The 22,351-nt window shown below is 45.2% G+C and overlaps 1 protein-coding gene and 1 pseudogene across 1 annotated transcript; both read left to right on the top strand.

Annotated features, from left to right (window-relative positions):
- The first annotated feature begins 400 nt into the window (after positions 1–400).
- Positions 401–855, top strand: LOC127190652 (60S ribosomal protein L32-like). Its single transcript, XM_051147790.1, has one exon. It carries the CDS (start codon positions 401–403, stop codon positions 806–808), a length of 408 nt encoding a protein of 135 aa, XP_051003747.1. The 3' UTR covers positions 809–855.
- A 2,498-nt stretch (positions 856–3,353) lies between these two features.
- On the top strand, positions 3,354–3,473 carry LOC127191229 (uncharacterized; annotated as a pseudogene).
- Positions 3,474–22,351: the final 18,878 nt, after the last annotated feature.

The raw sequence follows: 22,351 nt of genomic DNA on the forward strand, positions 1-22,351 counted from the left end.
GTGTCGAACTCACATAAGTCTGTTATGTAAGATGAATAAATGTTAGGACTCCATCACCAAGGAGTGTGGCTACCACTATTATTCCATTGCCCACTTAAAAAAATCTTAAAGGGAGTAGATTTCATGTTATGGGTTATTACCACAGTATGATAAAATTTAATGAAAATGTGAAAGTTGAGCCCGTAGAAAATGCCCCTGTTCTCAGCATCCAACCCCTACTTCAAACGGAATAGCATGGCTTATGCCTGTTTTGTAAGACGACTTCTTTGAACTAGTTCATCTAAATTAATTATTATGCTATGTTCAAAGTATTTGCAAACTAACTATGAGTTAAAAATAGACTAATGAGCTTCTTCCTCGGCGCTGCCTGCTAGGTGGCTGCCATTTCTTTTGCAGCATCATGGCTGCCCTCTGGCCTCTGGTGAAGCCTAAGATCATTAAAAAGAGGACCAAGAAGTTCATCAGGCTCCAGTCAGACCGATATGTCAAAATTAAGCAAAACTGGCGGAAACCCAGAGGTATCGACAACAGGGTGCAGAGAAGATTCAAGGGCCAGATCCTGATGGCCAACATTGGTTATGGGAGCAACAAGAAGACCAAGCACATGCTGCCTAGTGGCTTCCGGAAGTTTCTGGTCCACAATGTGAAGGAGCTGGAAGTGCTGCTGATGCGCAACAAATCTTACTGTGCTGAGATTGCTCACAGTGTTTCCTCCAAGAACCGAAAAGCCATCGTAGAAAGAGCGGCACAGCTGGCCATCAGAGTCACCAATCCCAACGCCAGGCTACGCAGTGAAGAAAATGAGTAGATGGCTTGAGTGCGTGTTTTATTTGTCTTTAAATAAAACCACAAAAACTGCCCCAAAAAATAGGCTAATGGCAGAAATCTTAGACGTGACATTTTCTGGGAAGCTATGAAATGGACTAGGCTGCCACAAAAGTTTTCTTATTTGAGCCTCAAATAGACCCTCCAGTAATGACTCAGATTTATTACTGCCACCTTCTAAGCCAAGCAACGACTAGCTGACCTGTCCGCATCATACTGCAAATGAGATTAGAGAAATGCAATTCCCAAGCCTCCAATCCGTGCTCGCTCACTCACATCATGTGGCTGAGCCAACAGCCAAAGGCTGGTCTTACACTCCAGCTTTGACAGATTGATCTTGAAAGACTTGAACCTCACTTTTTAACCATTTGTGAGAGACCCCACCTAAAGGAATTAAGAGGATGGTATGTAACCAGGCTTTTGCTACTTTGTGGGTTCTTTTATCTAGGGACACCACCCTTATCCCTTCCAACCTCCCAACAGTAGGTAGGAGAGGAAGAAGGTTAGAGGAGAAAGGGGGTGTCTATCTCATTAGACTACTTCCTGCTGATTAGAGGGTCTCTAGTTCCTTGGGGCAAATTTGATCTTCATATCATGATATCTCCAGCTAGCAAACAGCAAACAGCAACAGCAACAGCAAACAGCAAACAGCAAACAGCAAACAGCAACAGCAGCAGCAGCGGCAGCAGCAGGAATAGCAGCAACAGGGGGAGCAGCAGCCACAGCAGCACCTCTTGGGGCTCTAGAACTTATCCTACACTTGCAGAAACCATCTGCAGCTGGCAAAGTCATGCCCCTGCTAGAGCATGAGGCAAATCACAGTCAGCTGCTGTGGACAATCTGAAATAGCCTCATATCACACACCTGGGATTAAAACAAAAAAACATATTCCCATAACATTTCTGTGTTTTTAAAGAAACCCAGAATTCTCACTACAATGGTAGCTCTGTGAACATTTCTCAGACTGTGTCTAAAAGACAGTATCGTCCCCAAATTGCCAACCTGAGGAAAGAGCATCTACTGTATGCTTCTCTTAGAAGGTCACAACATGCCGAAAGTTTTATGTATGTGATTACTGTCTTTATTACAATAATTATTTTGTTGTACGTCAAAAATACATCAAACCATATACTTTGAGTAAATGGGTTGTATATTGTGCTTCAAATTATCTTAATAAAACTATAGAAAAATGAACTAATGCAAAATAAAACAAAATGAAAAGGTCAATGGCCATGCTGTTTTGATTAATGTGTTTCTGCAGCATATTTTGAATCCATATAGTAGAATATCTCCTGCTTTATTCCTTTTGCTTGGGAGTTTTGCCTATTTCCTTTATGTTTTGTGCTGGCTAGTCTTATGTCAACTTGACACACAAACCAGAGGTATCTAAACAGAGAAAACATCAATTGAGAAAATGTCTCTATAAGATCCAGCTGTAAGGCATTTTCTCAATTAGTGATTGATGAAGGAGTCCCAGCCTATTATGGATGGTACCACTCCTGGGTTGGTAGTCCTGGGTTCTATAAGGAAGCAGGCTGAGCAAGCCATGTGATAAAGCCAGTAAGTAGCATCCCCCCATGCCTTCTGCATCAGCCCCTGCCTCCACAACCCTGCCCTGTTTGAGTTCCTGTCCTGACTTTCTTCGACGATGAACAGTGCTGGGGAAGTGTAAGCCAAATAAACCCTTTCCTCCTCAACTTGTTTTGTTTTGTTTTGTTTTGTTTTTTTGGTCATGGTGTTTCACTGCAGCAATAGAAACCCTAACTAAGACATGTTTCCATACAGGTTTTAAGATTATTTTTCTGTTTTGTGTGAATGATTTTATTGGTATTTTGTTATTGGTTCCATTGAGTTTAAAGATCACTTTAGATAGCATGAACATTTTAACAATACTGATTCCTCCTATCTCTCCATTCTTTATGTCTTTTGTTTTCAGTCTCTTTCAAGATTTTGTTGACTATACATCTCTTTCACATTTTGGTCAAATTTCCCTTTGTATGTTTTATTTTTGTAGTTATTATAAATTGGATTGCTTATCAATTTCAGATAATTCTCTATTGGTATATATTATTACTGAGGGTCAATGTTAATATTCAGAATATATAAGTAACTCCAGAAATGGAATAGCGTGAGATAAAATCAAACCACCCTGTGTTGAGGAAGACAACAAAGCTAGGTGGTTCAACATCTGTGGCCTCAGTACTCAGGAAAGTGAGTCAGGAAGATATCCTAGAGCTCAAAGCTAACCTGGGCCCCAAAGTGAGTTCCAGGCCATATGAGGCTACAGAGTAATACAGTAGCTTCAAAAGAGAAATTGGACAATAAATCAAAATAGACATTTATCAGAAGACATACAAATGGCTGACACATTTAAGAAAAAAAAGTTCACCATCACTAATGATAAGGAAAAATGCAGAGGAAGAGATCAGCAGATTCCTATGAGCCCAAACCAGCCTGCTGTACATTGTGAGTTCCAGGATAGTCAGGGCTATATAGTAAGGACCGTTCTCAAAAGAAAAATATTATCATCTGCCCCTAGAAGTGTTGCAGATGTAGCTGCTTTCTCACATGTGTGTCAGTAGGTGGCAGAGAGAGAAGAGAGGCTATGTCTATGCTCAGTGTTCTGACATGATTAGCAGTCTAAAATTCTCTGAAAAAAAAAAAAAAAAGCAATCTTGAGACAACCACCAGTCTGGTTCTGGGAGCTCGGAGCTTGGTAACAGGGAGCTAGCCTGAGCTAAACACTAGTCCAGCACCAAGCAGGCCCTGATACATCCTGGGACCAGGAGCAAGCCGGAGAGTAAAAGGACCCTGCCTAGGACTGAGGACCCAAAGCAGGAGTGAGCCTGAGACAGGCAACCCTTGCCTGGGGCCACTCAGGCTAGCAGGGAAAGGAACAAGGCCGAGATGACCACCAGACCAGCACCATGGTGGCCTGGACAGAGAGCTAGAGTAAGACAACCACCCACTCTGGTGCTGCACAGGCTTGGGTGGGGGGAGCAGATCATGCTCAATATGACTCTTCGCCACAATATGTGAGTGGGGTATAGCCCTCCTGAGACCACTTCTGAGACAATCCCTTGCTCTAAGGGGAGCAAGTAAGTGGTGGAGAAATGGAAGAGAAAGAGAAACAGAAGGATATGGGCACAATGAAGAGAGGCAGAACTGGAGACTCAAGGGTGGTGAGGAACAGTCTGATGTGAATAGCACGTGATGTCACCTGCAACCATGATGGAGTCCTGGCCTGTGCTGCCACTGAGGGCCACATCTGGGTCCATGGCCCTGAAGCTGCAGGAGTCTATTACCACAAAGGCCAGGATGTCCTTGGTCTGGACTGCTACCTGGAGACCAGTTGATGTCTGAAGGCTATGTAAAACTGACCCCACCCCTCATTTGGCCATCAAGGGAGAGCTGGCCCTCAGGGCATGAGAGCAGGAGAGCTGACCCTGCCCCTAACCAGCTACAGTACTCAGGATATGAGTATGGGAAACCAGGCCCTACCACTCTTCTCCTGTGTGATGGCATGGACAAGGGAGAGATACCCTCCTCATCCCTCATCCCTCACTCCTCACCACTGGCCTCGGGTGAGAGAGTTGGTTCTGACAGAGTCATGAGAGAAGGAGAGTTGTCCCTGCCCCTCACCTATGGTGACACTTGGGAGAGCAGGTTTTGTACCTCACCTGGGAGGCACAATAGAGCTGACCCTGATGGTGGGGGCATGAGTGAGTTGGCCCTGCCTCTTGTCTCCTGGGCAGGGATGTGGATGAAGGAGAAATGCCCTCTTCCCCTCCCTCATGCTTTGCCATCTATGGCAGGCAGAGGAGATGGCTTCAGGGTCGTGAGAGTGGGAGAATTGGCCATGTCCAGCTGCAATACTCAGGAGAGTGGACCCTGCACCTTGCCTGGGCAGCTGAGTAGAGCTGGCCCTGTTAGAAGGAGTTGCTGTTAAGCTGGCCCCAAGGGAGAGCAGGAGAGCTGGAAGGCTGACCATTTCAGATACCTCTCAGGCCCAGATACAGAGCTTTGAATTTGCCCACAGCAACATCTACAATGAATTGCTGGGGTACGTGAGGAGGCAAGTCCTACAGATCCAAAACTAAAGGACCTCCATGACACAGGGCAACAACAAGATAACCCAGAGGAGTCCCAGTGAGGTTCCGGTATTGATAGGATAGCAGAAGCCAGAGGCCTCGTGCCAGGCCAACAAGTCATTGCAATGATCATTTGCAAGCAAAGAAGTGTGAACAAAAGATTACACTGTGGAGCACACTGTGACACACTACAGCTGCCACAACGAGATTTTGTTTTTCTCTGTTTTGGGGGGGGGGGTGTTGAGAGGGTGGAGGGCAGATATGAGGTGAGGAGGACATGAGTGGGATTGGGGTGCATGATGTGAAATTCACAATACAAAGTTTAAAAAAATATCGAGGGGGGAAAGATTATCACATAATCTCTCATAAACAGATACAATTTCCGTGTCAACTGAAGATGTAGCATGTGTGAGAAGATACTTGGACATATGTTTTGCTCTTCATAAAACCATAAGATTTTAACATCAACTGTTTTTTGTTTGTTTGTTTGGGGGGGTTGGTTTTGTTTTGTTTTGTTTTTTTGCCTGAATCAATCATTACTGAAATGACTAAAACCATTGTAAGTTTATTTTCATTATAGCATGCCAGCTGAACTTGGAAGCCAGGCTAGATCAATTGGGCTGTGTGGCACCTCTTGTATCCATCTCTGACTTGTAAAATCCATCCATCACCTTTCATTTCTTTAGTGTGCAGTCTCAAGGGAAGGACAAATTTCCAGAAGAACCATGAGGAACATATGGCCCAGCCAATGAATCAGTCTCTGTGTCCACCTGTTCTAGCTCTAAAAACATGCAGGAGTTGCCAGTGAGGTTGATGCTGTTCTGTGTCCTTCTACTTCTTCATCTTTGAGCTCAGTGATCTTGACCCTGGTCTTACTGTAAAGACTTGAGAAATCACTTTTTATTTTGCTGTGTATGTTTGACCTTTGGGGTGTTTTTTTTTTTTTTTCATTTCTTATTATTTTATGTGTATGAGCATTTTGCCTGCATGTGTGTCTACATAACAGGGCATCAGATCTCCTGGAACTGGAGTTACAAATGGTTGCAAGCCACCAGTTAAGTAATGGGAGCTGAATCTGGGACGTCCAGATAAGTAGCCAGTACACTTAACCATTGAGCCATCTTTCTGGCCTAATCTTTGATTTTCTTAAACCAAATTTAGACTTTTGGTGCAGGAACCCCCAACTTCTTCACTAGGTTGCTTTCTGAAATCAGCTCTAATGTAAGGTTGCTCTCAAATGCCTTGATGAAAGTGTGTGGTGGTTAATTTATGTCAACTTGACACACACTAGAGTCTCCTGGGAAGAAAGAACCTCATTTGAGGAATTGCCTGCAGCAACTAATGGTTGGTGTGTGAGGGCCCAGAGCATTCTCTGCAGTGCCACTCGTACAAAGGTAGTCCTGGGTTGAATAAAAAACTGAACTGAGGAATCCATGGAGAGGAGACCATAAGCCACATTCCTCCATAGTCTCTGCTTCAGTTCCTGCCTTGAGTTCCTGCCCTGTTTCATAGCAGCTTTATTCATAGTAACCAGAAACTGGAAACTGCCCAGATGTCCCTCAACTGAAGAATGAATAAAGAAAATATGGTACATTCACACAATAGAATACTACTCGGCTGTTAAAAAAAAACAATGATGGGGGCTGGAGAGATGGCTCAGTGGTTAAGAACACTGCCTAATCTTCCAAAGAACCCAGGTTCAATTCCCAGCACCCACATGGCAGCTCACAACAGTCTGTAACTCCAAGATCTGGCACTTTCACACCAATGCCCATAGATTAAAACTAAATAAAATATTTTTAAAAATTATATCATGAAAATTGCAGGCAAATGGATGCAACTAAAAAAGAAAATTATCCTGAGTGAGGTAACCCAGATCCAGAAAGAGAAACATGCTGTGTACTCACCTGTAAGTAGATAATAATTGTAAAGTAAAGGGTAGTCACACTACAACCCACAGACCCAGAGAGGCTAAGTAACAAGGAGGTTTCAAGGGGGAGGTATGGATATCCCTGGGAAGAGGAAATAGAATAGATGGATATTACAGGTGAGTTGGGGGGTAGGTGGGGACAGGAACAGGAGGGATCATGTTGGGGAAGGATGGAGGGACAGAGTCCTAGGAAAGACAACTGTAGCTGGGGCCAGGCACAACTTAGGGGCAATGTAGAAACCTAGTGCAATGGAAACTCCCAGGAATCTAAGACTCCTAGTAATGGCACATACAGAGTCTGAAGTGGCCAGACATGACTTCCACTGGAGGAATTTGAACATCAACCCAGCCACAAAACCTGTGCTGGGGTAAAGCAGAAATTGTGGGAGTGGTCCAGCTTGAGATCCAGGCCAAGAGAGGGAGCCCACCTATGACACTCCTTGGAGGACCAGAAACCAGAGGCCAGATGATCCAGAGACCTAGGATAAAACCAAACACAATTGGGGAGGAAAGTCAATGAAGTGATTCCTAAGGATATTCTGCTATACTCATAGACTGGTGCCTAACCCAACTGTCATCAGAGAGGCTTCATCCAATAACTGATGGAAACAGACACAGAGATCCACAGCCAAACATTACACAGAGCCCAGGGAATCCTGCTGAAGATGAGGAGGAAGGATTCAAGGGCCCCACAAGAAAACACACAGAATCAATAAGCCTGGACCTATAGGGGTTCACAGAAATTGAAGCAACAATCAGGGATTCCACATGGGTCTGACCCAGGCCCTCTGCATATATGTTTTGGCTATGTAACTTAGTGTTTTTGTGGTACTCCTAAGAGAGGAAGTGGGGGCTGTTTCTGACACTTCTGCCTGCTTTTGCAACCCTTGTCCTCCTACTGGGTTGCCTCATCCAGCCTTAATATGAGGGGAAGTACCTAGTCTTGTTGCAACTTGATATGCCATGTTTGGTTGATATCACTGCCCTTTTCTGAAGGGAAATGGAGGAGGAGTGGATGGAGAAGGGTAGAGAGGGAGGAAATGTGGGAAGGAGGGAGGGGGGCACTGCAGTCGGAACGTAATACTTGAGAAAATAAAATGATTTTTAAAACTAACACTTAAACATTTTAAATATGAAATATATACACAACTGAGTTTTACTTTGCCATAAAGAAGAATAAGAGAATGTTGTTTGTAGAAAAAAAAATAATATAGTTGGATGTCGTCATGTCAAGTGGAATAATTCAGCCCCACAAAGATAAAGGTGGAATATCTTCTTTCGAGTGCAGAAGCTGAGTTGCTGAGACAGGAAACCAAATGACAGACTTCTAAGTGGTAGTAGAAGGGGAAGTGGGAAACAGGGCGGTAGCAAGAAAGACATGAATAGAGGGGGTTGGTTTTGAACAAAGTATATGCATATATGTTATCATGGCAATGGTTAAACTAAAATGTGTTAACACGTGTACACAAAAGTAGTCTTTTTTTTGTTTGTTTGTTTAATTCTTTCCTAAACTCCTCTAACTCCCTGATTTTATGAGACCTATTCCTACTCAGGGTAAGTGTTGCAGGAAGAACCAATTTCCACATTAAGCTCAGTCAGCAGGGCTTGGCCTCACCCAGTATCTGTCCCCACAGCCTTGGACTCCACCTTTAGCCTTCTGCCCTCTGAAAGCCAGCCTCCCCACCCACACCCTCCCGTCCACCAACACCACTCCCACCCCCCTCTCCCCGGGTTCAGCATGGCAGCTTGCTGTCTCCCCACTTCTGCTCACACATTGAGCTGGTGTCAGGCCCTTGGCTGGGTCTGACAACTCAGCAGAAAGAGTTGGCTCATGACCTCACAGCTCCTGCTGCTCACCTTCCAGAGGAGAAATCAACCGGCTCGCCACGAGCTCCCCCTTTTATAAGAACCCACTCAAGGCCTTTACTAAAGCAAGCTAAAAATATCCATACCATCATCTCTCTACAGTGAAGGCCCAAATCCAGCTAAGAAGCAGGCCTCAGAGCAGCTAGCTGTGTGTTTTGTGAAGTCACCCCCAAAGGAAAAGATGTCAGGCCCTTATTCAATAACCAGGGGGAGGTTGAGGAGTTGGCTCTGTCAGTGAAGTCAAGCATGAGGCGCTGAGTTTGATCCCCAGCATTTGGGTAAAATAATCTGGGAATAGCAGTGTCAACCTATGAGCCCAGCCTCGAGGAGGCCGGAGATGGGAGGGTGCCTGGGGCTACAGGCCAGCCAGGCCAGCTGAAGCCTCAAGCCACACAGTTAGTGGCAGACCCTGTCTCAAAGGCTAAGTTAGAAAGCACTTGAGGACAACCAGTGACTCTGTTCTCACACACACACATGGACCTGTACACATGTATGCATACACACAAATACACAAAACAGCATGCCTTTAGGTTCTGAGCTATAAAGGTTTTTTTTTTCCTTTAAAAATATTGAGTTATCCATAAAGCTTGATAGGTTAACAGTGACCCACATGTAAGTAAATTTATATAATTACAAAACTGTGTCCTACCATAATTATGTGTACCGTATAACCTACCATAATAACTCACAGTTTATTAATGAGGCAGTGTCATCATCATAAGTCTTTCTGGCTTGCTTTTCTGGAAACTCAGTTCTTAAATTATCAAAATTTAGAATGACTTCACCTCCTTTTTAAATGCAAAAGGGCACTTTCCTCAACCACTCTTATTTTCATTGTACATACTTACAGAATAAAGTGCACTTGACCCACACATACAGTGCACATTGGCTGAATCAAAATGATCAGTGTTTGCATCTCTGCCCCGCTGCGTTTGGCACTTTCGAGCTCCCTCCAAGGTATGTATTCATAAGATATGTACCAGGTGATTGTCAACTGCAGGTGCCCCATATACTATTGTGTAACACCAGAACTTATCATCACCGACCCTGCCGCTGCCTCCCTCCGCTCACAGCCCCTTCAGACACTGGGGGCCACTGTTGTACCTTCAGACTCACTGTTTTAGTGCCTGTATATGAATAAGAACACATAACGTTTGTCTTTCTGTGCCTGGCATTTCATGTGACACAAGATGCTCCACTTGCATCTGTTTGGGTGCAAATAGTAGAACATCATTTTCGTGGTTGAGTCATAGTCCACTATGTTTATCCCTCATTTGCTTTATCTAGTCATCCACTGAGGAACATCCAGGCTACTCCAAGGCTCCCTTGCTATGAATTGTGTGGCAAATCAATGTGGCCAGACCTGGGTCTCTTTTAAGGTGTTGGTTTACACTCCTTTGGCTATAAACCAGAGTGGGGGGGTCACTGGATCATACGGTAGATCTATCTTTAAGCTGTGATGACTCTTCATGCCAGTCCTCCATAATTGCTATCTTAATTTATATCCCTACCAACGGTGCATTAGATTTTCTAAATTCTGGAGGTTGGCATGACAACTAATTAAAGTCACTTGCCATCAAACCTGACCACCTGAGTTCAACCCTAGGACCCATATGATAGGAGAAGAAAATTCATTTCTGCAAGTTGCCCTCTGACTTCCATATGTGCACTGTTGCACAGCACGTGTGCATACACACACACACACACACACACACACACACACACACACACACACACATACACACACACACAAATAAATAAATACAGGGTTTTTTAAAAAGAAGATACCCTATTCTCCACATCCTTGCCAGCATCTTTATTACTTATCTGCTGCAAACAGCTATTCTAACTAGCATAAGAAAGCCTTTCATCGCACTTTTGATTTGCATTTCCCCAATGGCTAATGGGAGAGAGCATTGTTCCATAAATTCGAGCAACTTTGTTTTCAATTGACACACTTGCAAGCAACAACTCCACATTGGCAAACAAAAGGTCACAAAGGCTCTTGGGTACCTCCTGATTCTGAGAAGTGTTTTTTCTTCTGGTACCGTTGTTCCTAAGTTGTCAAGAATATTTTCCAGATTGTCACAACACGAGGATACACTTGTGGTAAATGGCTCCAAGACATAGTTTTAGCGTACCTAGACCAGACCATCCTTGCAAAAACAATTTTTCTAAAAATACTTAATTCTCCATGCAGCTCAGTTTTGTGTAAGTCTGGACTTATGCTTAAAAGCAGATTCTTAGGTGGCGTTTTAGTGTCTCCTTTGCAATTCCATGAGACTTGTGGAGGACACACAGGAAACTGAGAGCAGCACCGTAATTCAGAACACGCTAGGCATCGGACACCTGTATCTCCAACCCATAAAGGAGAGTTTCTTTAAATTCTCCTCATTAATAATCAGATCATCCAGGCATCATGTAAAAAATAATGTGTTCAGGCTGGCTCGGGGGAGGTGGAGACAGGAAAATGCCTGGGCTTGCCGGGCATCCGATCTAGATGAATTGACAAGCTCCATGCTGGGTGACAGTCCCCCATCTCCAAAAATAAAAATAAAACAGGGCGAACAGTGGAGGAAGACGTAAGACATTGACCTCCAGCCTCCAAGTGTGTGGCGGGTGGGGGGTGGTAATGGGACACGCCTGTGAGCAGAAGCAATGTGTGGCGGAGCCCCTTGTGTCGATCCTAACCACTGAGTCACCTTGCCAGCCCATACCTGGAGTTTTTATGTCGGTGCTGGGCTTAGAACTCAGATCTTTTATGTTCATGCTGCAAGTGCTTTGCCAGCTGAGCCATCTCCCCCGCCCCCAAATCATTAAACACTTCAAGAAGGTGAAAGCAGAGCATGAAACCAAATACCTGGCTCCTTCTGAAAAAGAGCCCTGTGTGCTGCGCGCTCTCCTCCCCATGGTCCAGCCCTGCTTGAGGCATCACACTGAGCATCACTCTCTGTACTGGCTAAAAGCTCTCTGCCACCCAGCAGCTTCCATTCTGCAGCCCCCCGCACCCCTGCCCCTGCTGCTCCTCCCCTGCCTCTATGGAACACGTTTCCCTGCTGATTTCCTCAGGGGACAAAAACCTCAACCTATCTTCCATTGACTTCTAATCCAATACCCTGCCCAGAAGAATATCTGCTTTACTTTTCGAACCCTTCCTATGGCAGGCCAGTCCTCGCATCTCCCACCGGCTCTGCTTGCCTGACTTTGTCGGGTTCCAGCGTGAAGTTTCCCTGTGGCAGGAGATTTGGGTTTAAAAATAAAGGGAATCATAGCTGTGATAAGAACTAGCCAGCAGCACTGACTAATGGAGGTGACTGTGGATTGAGTGACTAAGCAAAGAGTGGGCCAAGTCGCTATTATAAGACAAAGTTCACTGAGACAGCAAGAAAAGCAGCCCTCTTCTCTGGCCCTGTTCCTGCTGTAGCTCTCACTGCTCTCTACTTTCCTGGAAATGTCAGATTATAAATAAGAATTTTGATATGCCCCTTTAAAATAAATGTGCCTTGAGAAAATGGCAGCTGCCCTCTCCAGCACCCAGTCTGTGCCGAGTGCAATGCAGGGCATGTCCCCCCGCCCCCCACACACCCAAAAAAATAAAATTTACTCATGTGACAATCCTGTGAGCCATTAGATTCCCATCCCTCAAAAAGTATTGAGCAGAATATTCAGAAAGCCTGGGTCACAATGACCCACAATGACTCTGGGCTTACTGATAAGATAGTTTAGGGCGTGTGGTCACAACCAAGGTGCCAGGTTATGTGAGGTCATCAAATCCCACCCAAACGGTCTAGAAGAACAAGCTGTCCTGCCAACAGGGTGAGTGGTTCGTGAGATCTTCCATAGACCACAGAACAGAATAAAAGTCAGCAAACAGCTGGGGGCCCCTAAGCTGGGGGGTTATGTGTGAGTCACATGGCGCCACAGCAGCTGATGTGGGCAGGCTGCCAGCACCTGAGGGGACCAGGGTAGGCATTCACTGAAGAGTAGCTTTACAACTGAGGAAGCCAGGGCTTTGAAGGTTAATCGGGCTCCTCAAGGTAACACAATGGAGCTACATTCCAACCTGAGCCGCTCGCGGGAGGCTCCCACCCTTAGCTGGTTATGGCACATGGGAGCCATAAGAACATAACTCACAGTGGTCCATACAGCTAAGGTGAGCTGGATACCTGAGTCTCTGATGCTCTGCGTGAAAGAAAGAAAAACAGGAAGGAAGGAAGGAAGGAAGGAAGGAAGGAAGGAAGGAAGGAAAGAAGGGAGGGAGGGAGGGAATCCAAGTAACCCAACTTTCAAATAAATAAGGACAGACCAGCTTCTCGTTCTGGACTCTAATGCAATTTGTTAATCTTTTTCTTGCACCTCACTTCCCAGACTATTGTTTCTCCTATGACCCCTTTTTCTAGCCCAGGGCATCTTAAACTTTTCCTATCACAACTATTTTCATCAAATAATTTTCTTTTGTGACTAGGTTCACAAATAAAATGTTTAGTAACTAAAAAGTCATAAATGGGCTGGCAAGATGGCTCAGAGGTCAAGAGCAGTGACAGCTTTTCCAGAGGTCCTAAGTTTGATTCCCAGCATCCACATGGTGGCTCTCAACCATCTGTAATGAGATCTGGTGCCCTCTTCTGACCTACAGACATACATGCAGGCAGAACACTATATATAATAAAATAAATCTTTTAAAATGGATTTATTTTAAAATAATTTTTGGTATGTGTATGTTTTGCCATAGATTAAAGATAAAAGTAGAGTTTCATAGTAATAATATGAAGGTGATTGCTTATTTTTACATAAAGAGTTAATCTCCGGCTGGAGAGAAGGCTCAGCACGTGCAGCTCTTCCAGGAGAGCCTGAGTTTCAGCTCCCAGTACTTCGACTGAGCCACTCACAGGCATTTGGAAGCCCTCTTCCGGCTTCTGCAGGTACACACATGCACACACACACACACATGCACGCACATGCACACATTTTTTAAAAGTCTTTTTTAAAAAGAGTTAAATCTTGACTACTGATACCATCCCGAGACCCCAGTAGACAGCCTCACACCCAAGCACATATGGGCAGTGTTAACTGAATTTCGTAGGAATTTTTTTTTTAAGATGTTAAGTTGGGAGGAGGATAAGTAGGGAGATGGAGGAGGAGATAAAAGAGAGATCATATTTTATTGTATGCATGTATGAAATTTCAAGAATAAAAATATTAATAAATAATATTAAGTAAAATCAACATTTTACTAAATTAATAACAAAAGAAGAAAAACAAAACAAAGCAAAACAAAATCCTGGCCAGATATTTGATGCTGCAGAGACAGAGCGCATCAACCTGTAATGATTTTCTATGACACTCAAGTCAACAACTCAAACGGTTTTTAAAAACCACTCTAAATAAAATACAATGCAATGCAAAGATAAAATAACTGAGTACTTGCCGAGAGTAAAAATGTTAAAAGTCTTTGTCTTCCATAGTTAGGCCACTGTGCTTCTACAAGAGCAGAGAACTTTGTGTGTCCAGTGAAAGCACTGCAGCTCTTGGCAGGAAGGGGCCTGGAATCTGAGCCAAGGCATTTCAGATCACACTCACTGGTGTTGTCACTCACTGACACATGATGTCATGCACAGTGCAAAGTGCTATGTGCTGTGTGTTCAGAACTGTGGTGATGTCACAGTGCAACAAAACATGCTACCAAAATGCCTCAGCTTCTTCACCCATTTAGTTTTGAATTAATATTTTAATTCAAAAAATATCTTCATAACGTTTACTGGAACCAACTTTTCACAAGCCCCACATTGAGTTACACAACCCCACATGAGTTTAAGAAGCTGGGTTCCAGCCTATGCATGTCTCATTCCAAAAGTAATGGATTCCATTGATTCTATGGGTAAGAACCGTGAGCAGTTAGACTTGCCAGGATGAAAAACAAATGAGTTCATCAAAATACCAGCATTATGCCTCACAGAGCTAGAGAAAGCCATCCTCGAATTCATATGGAGGTACCAGGGGCCTAGAATAGTCAAAGAACCCCAAAGGGGGGAAAAGACAGTGCTGGTGGTACCCTGATATCTGACTTAAAACTATGCTATATTGTCAGGTATCGCACACATGTCTTGAATCCCACCACTAGGAAGGCAGAGGCAGGCAGTTTTTTGTGAGTTCAAGTTTACATAGAGTTCTAGGGCAGACACAACTACATATACATGTGTGCATTCATGTCCGTGCTGCATGCGTGCAGTAGAATTTTATTTACCCATAAAGATGAACCATATGATACTGTTTGCATCTGGAAGTCATACTGAAATTGCAGGAAGCTAGAACTAGAAAGACGAATTCTGCATGTTGTCTCTCACTTTGTGGATCCTAAGTTTTACAAAGACAAATGTGTGGCATGAATGTATGAGCAAGGTAACCATGCTACAATGCACAGACCCAAAGAAGCTAAGTAACATGAGATGCATGAATCTCACTCAGAAGGAAAATAAAAGACACAGCTAAAGTAGATGGAGGGAGGGAACTGTGTGGGAGATGGGATGGGGAGGGCAGCAGGGGTGGGGATCAGGTGTTTGGGGAGGGAAGTAGGACTGGGAGAGAGAACAGAAGTCAGTAGGGGGCATCCCTGGGACAGGAAGGCTCCCAGGAGTCTATGGGGGTGATCCTAGCTGAGATTTCTAGCTAAGGCAGTAGGGGGGATTAAGGAGCCTGAAGTGGCCACCTCCTGTAGCCAGGTGAAATTTCTAGTGGAGGGAGGGAGACACCACCCATAAAACCGTAAACCCAAAATTTGTCTTGCTTACAATAAGTGTAGAGGTAAAGATGAAACAGAGATTGAGGGAATGGCAAACCAATGACTGCCCCAGCTTGAGACCCACCTCATGGGAGAGAGCCAAATCCTGACACTATTAATGGCACTCTGCTATGATTGCAGATGGGAACCTGGCATAGCTATCTTCTAATCCATCCAGCAGCTGATGGGAACAGATGCAGAGACCCACAGCCAAACAATAGGCCAAGCTCCTGGAGTTTTGTGGAAGAACGGGAGGAAAGATAGAGGGAGCCAGAGGGGTCAAGGACACCACAAGAAGACCTACAGAATAAACTAACCTGGGCCCACAGGGATTCACAGAGACTAAACCACTAACCAAAGAGCTTGCATGGGTTGAGCCTGGATCCTCTATAGATATGTAGCAGATGTGCAGCTTGGTCATCATGTGGATCTCCTACCCATGGGAGTAGGAGCTGCCTCTGACTCTGTTGCCTGCCTCTGGATCCCTTTCCCTTAGCTGGACTGCTTTGTCAGGCCCCAGTGGCATAGGATGGGCTTAGTTCTTCTGTGACTTTAGGTGCCTGGGTGGGTTGGTACTCCGTGGGGACCTTCCCTTCTCTAGGAAAAAAGGAGAGTGGGGAGGGGAGAGAACAGGAGGGCAGGACTGGGAAGAGAAGTGGGAAGGGTCTGGGATCAGGCTGTAAAGAGACTAAATTAATAAATAAAATGTAAAAAGAATAGGAGATGAATGGGAGTAGTGGAGAGGGATAAAGAGACGGTAAGGGGTGAAGACACTCAAAGGGCATGGTACACCTGTATAAAATGTCTTTATGAATTTTATACAGTTAAACCATCACCATGTACAACTAATGTAAGTTTGAAATTTTATATTAAAAAGAATGGAATAGATTTTTTATATATATTCTTATCACAGAAGACTAATCTAGAATATATAAAGGACTAAAAAAAAGAGAGAGAATAAAAATAAGACTCAAATCAATAAGTGAACAAATCTCAGCAGGTACTTCTCAAGAGAAATACAAATGATCAATAAATACATGAAAAAAAATGTTCGACATCTTTAGCCGTGGGGAAATGTAAATCAAAACCACATGGAGAGTCCACTCACCTAAATCAAAATGTCTACTACAAAGAATTGTTGGCAAGTAAGACACAAGCACCACAGAGATGGCTGCACACGAACATTAATTAACTAATTAATTAATTAATTAGAGAGAGAGAGACAGAGAGAGAGAGAGCTGTACACCTGCGTTTGACACAGCACCAGTCTCAGGAGTCCTGCTATGGAATCAGTGTAAGTGTCCATTAACAGATGAATAGCTAAGAAAATACAATTTCAAAAAAAAAAAATGGTGGATAACTCTGCTCTAAAACACAGAGGCAGGAGAATCAGAAGTTCAAAGTCATAATCACAATGCATTGGAGACCAGCCTGGCATATAGAGAATCTTCTTTTAAGATGGTGTTACCTTGCCCCGCCTTATTGTTAATGAACGGGTGTCCATTACAACAGCTGCTAAGCCTGATTCGAACAATATACTCTGGAATTTTGTCGGTTGTCGGGGTTGAGAAATCTGACTTTTTTTTTTAATGGAGGGCACATCATCATGGCCCATGATTCTTCCATGTTTGCAGCAGCCTTTCTGTGACTGCGTCTACAATTTCTCCCAGCACCCTTGGACATAATTCATCTGGGTTTGAACTCATGTAGCGCCTCCTTGCACTGCTGCCTCCCATCCCTTAGATTTCAATCCTCTCTTAATCACGCTTGTTGTACCCTTTCCCGTTTTAAGGTCACTCTGCTTGATAGAGAACACAGAGACAAAATAGGACTGCCCTCGCTGTCGCTCCTAGCCGTTATCCCATCTGCCCCGAGCACTGTGCCCATCATCAAACCCTCATTGCATCTTCTCTCAGAAATAACCTCAACTCTAATTTCTTTCTTCCTTCTTGGTTCAAAACAATTTCAGCAAGCTGCAGCTCATCTGGGATTTACACATTTGGGTAGTATTCTGTTCATCCATGCCTCTTAGCTTTCCTTGACAGGCAGGTTGTCTTTATGGCTATTATGTGTGGCCTTTAAACACCTAAGCTGTGGGCTGGTGAATGACTCAATCAGACTGGTGCTTGCCAAACAAGCATGTTCAAAGCCCTCAATCCTGATCCCCAATGTGCCATAAACCAGCCATGATGGCACAAATCTGTAATTACATCATTTGTGAAGAGGGGGGGAAAGAGCGATCAAGAGTTTGAAGTCACCTTGGCTACATACACAGATGTCTAATCTGGGCCACGGAAGACCCTGTTTAAACAATTAAATGAATGAATTCCTCAATTAGTCTGGTTTCTGTTGCTGTGACAAAACACTGGTTGAACGCAACTTAGAGAGAAAGGGTATTATTTGGGTTAGAGTCCATAGTTGTCAGATGCCAAGACAGGAACCGGGAAGCAGGAACAGAAGCAGAGAGCACCACGGAACGCTGCTTACTGGTCTGCTCCCCATGGCTTGCCTAGCTGTCTTTACTACACAACCCAGGACTGTCTGCTCAGGGATGACACTGCCCACAGTGGACTGGGACTTTCCACATTGATCATTAATGACAAAAATGCCCTAGAGGTGAATTCACACAGGCCAATTTGATAGAGACAGTCCCTCAGGTGAGATTCTCTTCCCAAGTTGTATCAAGTTGGCAAAAATGAACCAGAATACTAAATAAGCAAATAAACAACCACATATGTCCAGAGCCACTCTGTATAGTTAGTTAGCTCCCATGCACATCTCCTGCCTCCACCCCACACTTTCTCGTGCAGGTTCTTCCTGCTCAGTCTTCCTCAGAGGCTCTCCTGCTGTATCACGTTCCATTAAATTGCTAGTGTTTCCTTGTCTTTTTTTTTTCTCCTCCACATTGCTGGATGTACATCCACAGCCATGTGTATTTTTTTTTAATCTGTTTTTCCTCCCTTTGATAACTGCGCCCCTCCACTACCTGTTTTGTTCTTGTTCTTAACGTCAGACTCTTTGTTCATAGTTAAAAACCTAACCGGATGTGGTGGCGCACTCCTTTAATCCCAGCACTTAGGGAGGCAGAGGCAGGTGTATTGCTGTGAGTTCAAGGCCAGTATGGTCTACAAAGAAACCTTGTCTCGAAAAAATGATAGATAGATAGATAGATAGATAGATAGATAGATAGATAGATAGATAGATAGATAATTTTAAAAACCTGGTAGACTGTTTTTTCTCTTTGTCCTTGAATATAGGTGAACATTATCTCAGTAAGCATACCCTCCCCCACCTCCTAGGCATTCTTAATTGCTGCCAAGACACCATGGACAAACACGGAGTTTCGTGCCCATTTTAACAACCCATGAAAACTCCCTTTGTGCCACTCAGAAAACATCAGTTTCTCGTCTTTAGCATGTATAACCATGTGTACTTGCAACCTGTACTTCCCACACCTTGTCACTTTGTGACGATCAGGAGAGATCTACAGTGTCCACACAAACACCCCTTCAAACCCATCTGACTTTCCCTGAACAGCCTGTTCGGTCCTTGTTTCTGTCTCTTGTGTGTGTTACAGAACCACAATCTACTCTCCGCCACAGTCTACGCAGCCTGAACCCCATGTAGAGCGGATCCAGGCCTCCTCTGTTTTTATTCTACTGGGGAAGAAGGAGCAAGCTAGGAATGTGGGGCTGCCTCAAAGGCTAATTCCAAGCTCCAATGTCAACCATAAGGCTGCTCAGCAGCCCTCCACATGAGAGAAGTAAGAAGAGCGGCTTCCCAGCCTTTGAAGACCATCTCCCTGAGGGAGAGATGAGAAGTCACCAGAGGGAGGAGCCAGTCTGATACCTGGACTTTCTGAATCTGCTCTTAGCTCTCATCTTAAAAGGCACAGAAATTATGTAAAGAGATGGGCATCCCAAAGGCCAATATTGGTGCCTGTAGAGACTGGATAGGGAAGCATGAAGTTTTTCAGTTGTCAAGGGAAGATAGAGACAGACAGAAAGGGAGAGAAAGATTGTGGTCTGTATGTTCCTGTCTATTTGAATTTGAGCTGTTTAAAGACAAGCATATGCAGCTCAGTATATTGCCATACTGTCAGGCCCCACCATGAGTGCCACAGGAGCTAAAAGAGTCTGTGTCAGCCGGCGCACTGGTGCTGGCCTTCAAGATCAGTAGCCAACAAAGTCCCCAGGGACAAATGAGTATAGATCTCTGCAGAACCTTCCTCTGGGTACTTACTTCCTTATTGTATTTGCTTCCTCAGGCTGCCATAACAAAGTGCTATAGACTAGTTGACTTAACCTATTTCCTCATAATTCAAGACCAAAGTTCTGGTTCTCTTAAACCACCCCCCCTCGATATTTAGTGTTTATTATCACAGGGCTCGAGTCCTATACTGCCTCCCCCGAGTTTAATGCCCTCAATATTGGAACATCTCTGAGCTTTGCTTTTTTTTTATAAGCAAATTGGACACAATAATTAGCATTCTGTAGATTTGGTGTGATGGTTAAATAAGAAAAGCCAGATGCGATGGTGCACACCTGTAATTTTAGCACTTGGGACATGGAAGCAGGAGCATCAGAAATTCGAGGTCAACCTCAGCTGTAGAGCCAATTCAAGGTCAACCTAATGAAGGAGAGATAAACATAATTTTTGTCTAGATCACAAGTGGGGGATGAGAAAAAGACATGTGAGAGAGCAGGTAATGTTTATCCCCGTAGAAGTCAAACCACCATGTGGGAGAGATTGGTTGTTAACCAGCTGAAAAACATTCTTGAACAAATTCTGAGAGGAGATATAAATGTGAACCAAAAACAGGAGGCGGGGTCTTTGGAGACTTGGGATAGTTTTGGCTTTTCATTGCTCCACTTTGAGATGCTCCTAGAGAGAATCGTTTGAGGGAAGGTTTCAGGGCTCTGCCTGAGGCTCCAGGTTCCAGTTGCTCCAGGTTCCAGCAGAAGCAATCCTACTGATTATGCCAAGAGAATCATTCCTCGGAACTGATATTCTTACAATTTCATTATTGTATTCTTTAATCTCCTTTTGTTATTGTTTAGGTTAGTCAGGTTATAAATGAGGTACTCTTAGCTAATAAGTTCATAATAAAATATAATTGTTAAGAAAATTGAGCCTGGAGGATCCAAGATGGCGGCGAGCAGTGTGGACCGCGTTTGGAGGCTCCAGTGAACAATTCAGGGAATTGCACAGATTTCTGAGCCAGGAACACCGAGGTCCGAACATCACGGCAGCGGGAGTGCTCCACGGTTCGGAGGGACCAGGGTGCGGAGGACCTGCGTGCCCCTGCACACGGGAGGAGCGTGGTTTTTCTCTGATCGGAGCGGCAGCGGTAGAGGCGGCAGCACCAGCGGCACCAGCAGCGGCGGCTGAGGTTTGCAGCTCATAGCCTTCCGGTGGAGGCGATTGGTGTGGTGGCTGGTGGGAATTGCTGCGGGAGAGGGGACTCGGGGCAGGATTTGGGTCGCGTGGAGCCTTTGGACCCAGATTGGACTCGGCGGACAGTTCGGCCCCAGAGTCCCGGGTATTGGCCCGGCCCAGCAAACAATTCTGCCTGAGGCACTAACTCAGCGTGGCCATAGCTCCCCTGCTGTGGCGCAGGCTTAGTTGAGCACGCTGCTCCACACTAGGCACTACCTCAGCTCAGCGGCAGCTCCCCTGCGGTGACACAGTCTGGGCGGAGCACTTGGTTTCACCACAGGAGCTAACTCAGAGCAGCCGCAGTTCTCCTGCTGTGGCGCAGGCTTGGTGACGTGCTCGGTTCCATCCTAGGCACCACCTCAGCTCAGCGGCAGCTCCCCTGCGGGGACACAGTCCGGGCGGAGCACTTGTCCCACCACTGGCGCTAACTCAGAGCAGCCGCAGTTCTCCTGCTGTGGCGCAGGCTTGGTGACGTGCTCGGTTCCATCCTAGGCACCACCTCAGCTCAGCGGCAGCTCCCCTGCGGGGACACAGTGCGGGCGGAGCACTTGTTCCACCACTGGCGCTAACTCAGAGCAGCCGCAGTTCTCCTGCTGTGGCGCAGGCTTGGTGACGTGCTCGGTTCCATCCTAGGCACCACCTCAGCTCAGCGGCAGCTCCCCTGCGGGGACACAGTGCGGGCGGAGCACTTGTTCCACCACTGGCGCTAACTCAGAGCAGCCGCAGTTCTCCTGCTGTGGCACAGGCTGGACAGAGCTCTCGGTTCCACCAGCTCTAAGACTTTGGTTGGACACAGTGTACCAGTTTGAATCCAGAATTCCTGGCTGAGATTTGTGGTCAGTTCCGGCCCTGAGTCAATAACTGACCACCAGCACGCACTTTGGGCAAAAAGGCCCTAGTGGAGCTTGGTGCGTAGTCCCAGCCCAAAAATTCTGGCTGGGCCCTGTGTGCATTTTTGGCCCAAATCCCTAGCTGAGCTTGGCAGACTGTCTGGCCCTGAGAATCTAGCTGAGTTCTGCCCGTGGTTCGGTCCCAGTGCTCCTGGCTGGACTTGGCAGGGAACAACAGAAGGCTGTGGATACCTTGGCCTGACCCAACGCTCATTCAGAGACCCAGAACAATTGCAGGATCCACAGCAGAGAGGGACTGAGGATCATGGCTGTGAGAGACCAGAACAACAGGGCTAACATCCTAACATCCACACCAGTGAAGCTTTGAGCTCGCAGCCTAGGGAAATCGTAAGGAAAACAAGTGAATCTATCATCAGACACCCTCCATTCAACTCTGGAAGCTACCCAAACAAAAACAAAGACGGCAAGATGTCCTAAAGGGACAACGAAAAAGCATACGCAAAAAACCCCCAAAACAACATGGCGTCTCCAGTTTCCAGCTATCCCAAAGAAAACCACCCAGAGAACTCAA

Source organism: Acomys russatus, chromosome 6, assembly GCF_903995435.1.
Source record: "Acomys russatus chromosome 6, mAcoRus1.1, whole genome shotgun sequence".
Classification (NCBI taxonomy): Eukaryota; Metazoa; Chordata; class Mammalia; order Rodentia; family Muridae; genus Acomys; species Acomys russatus.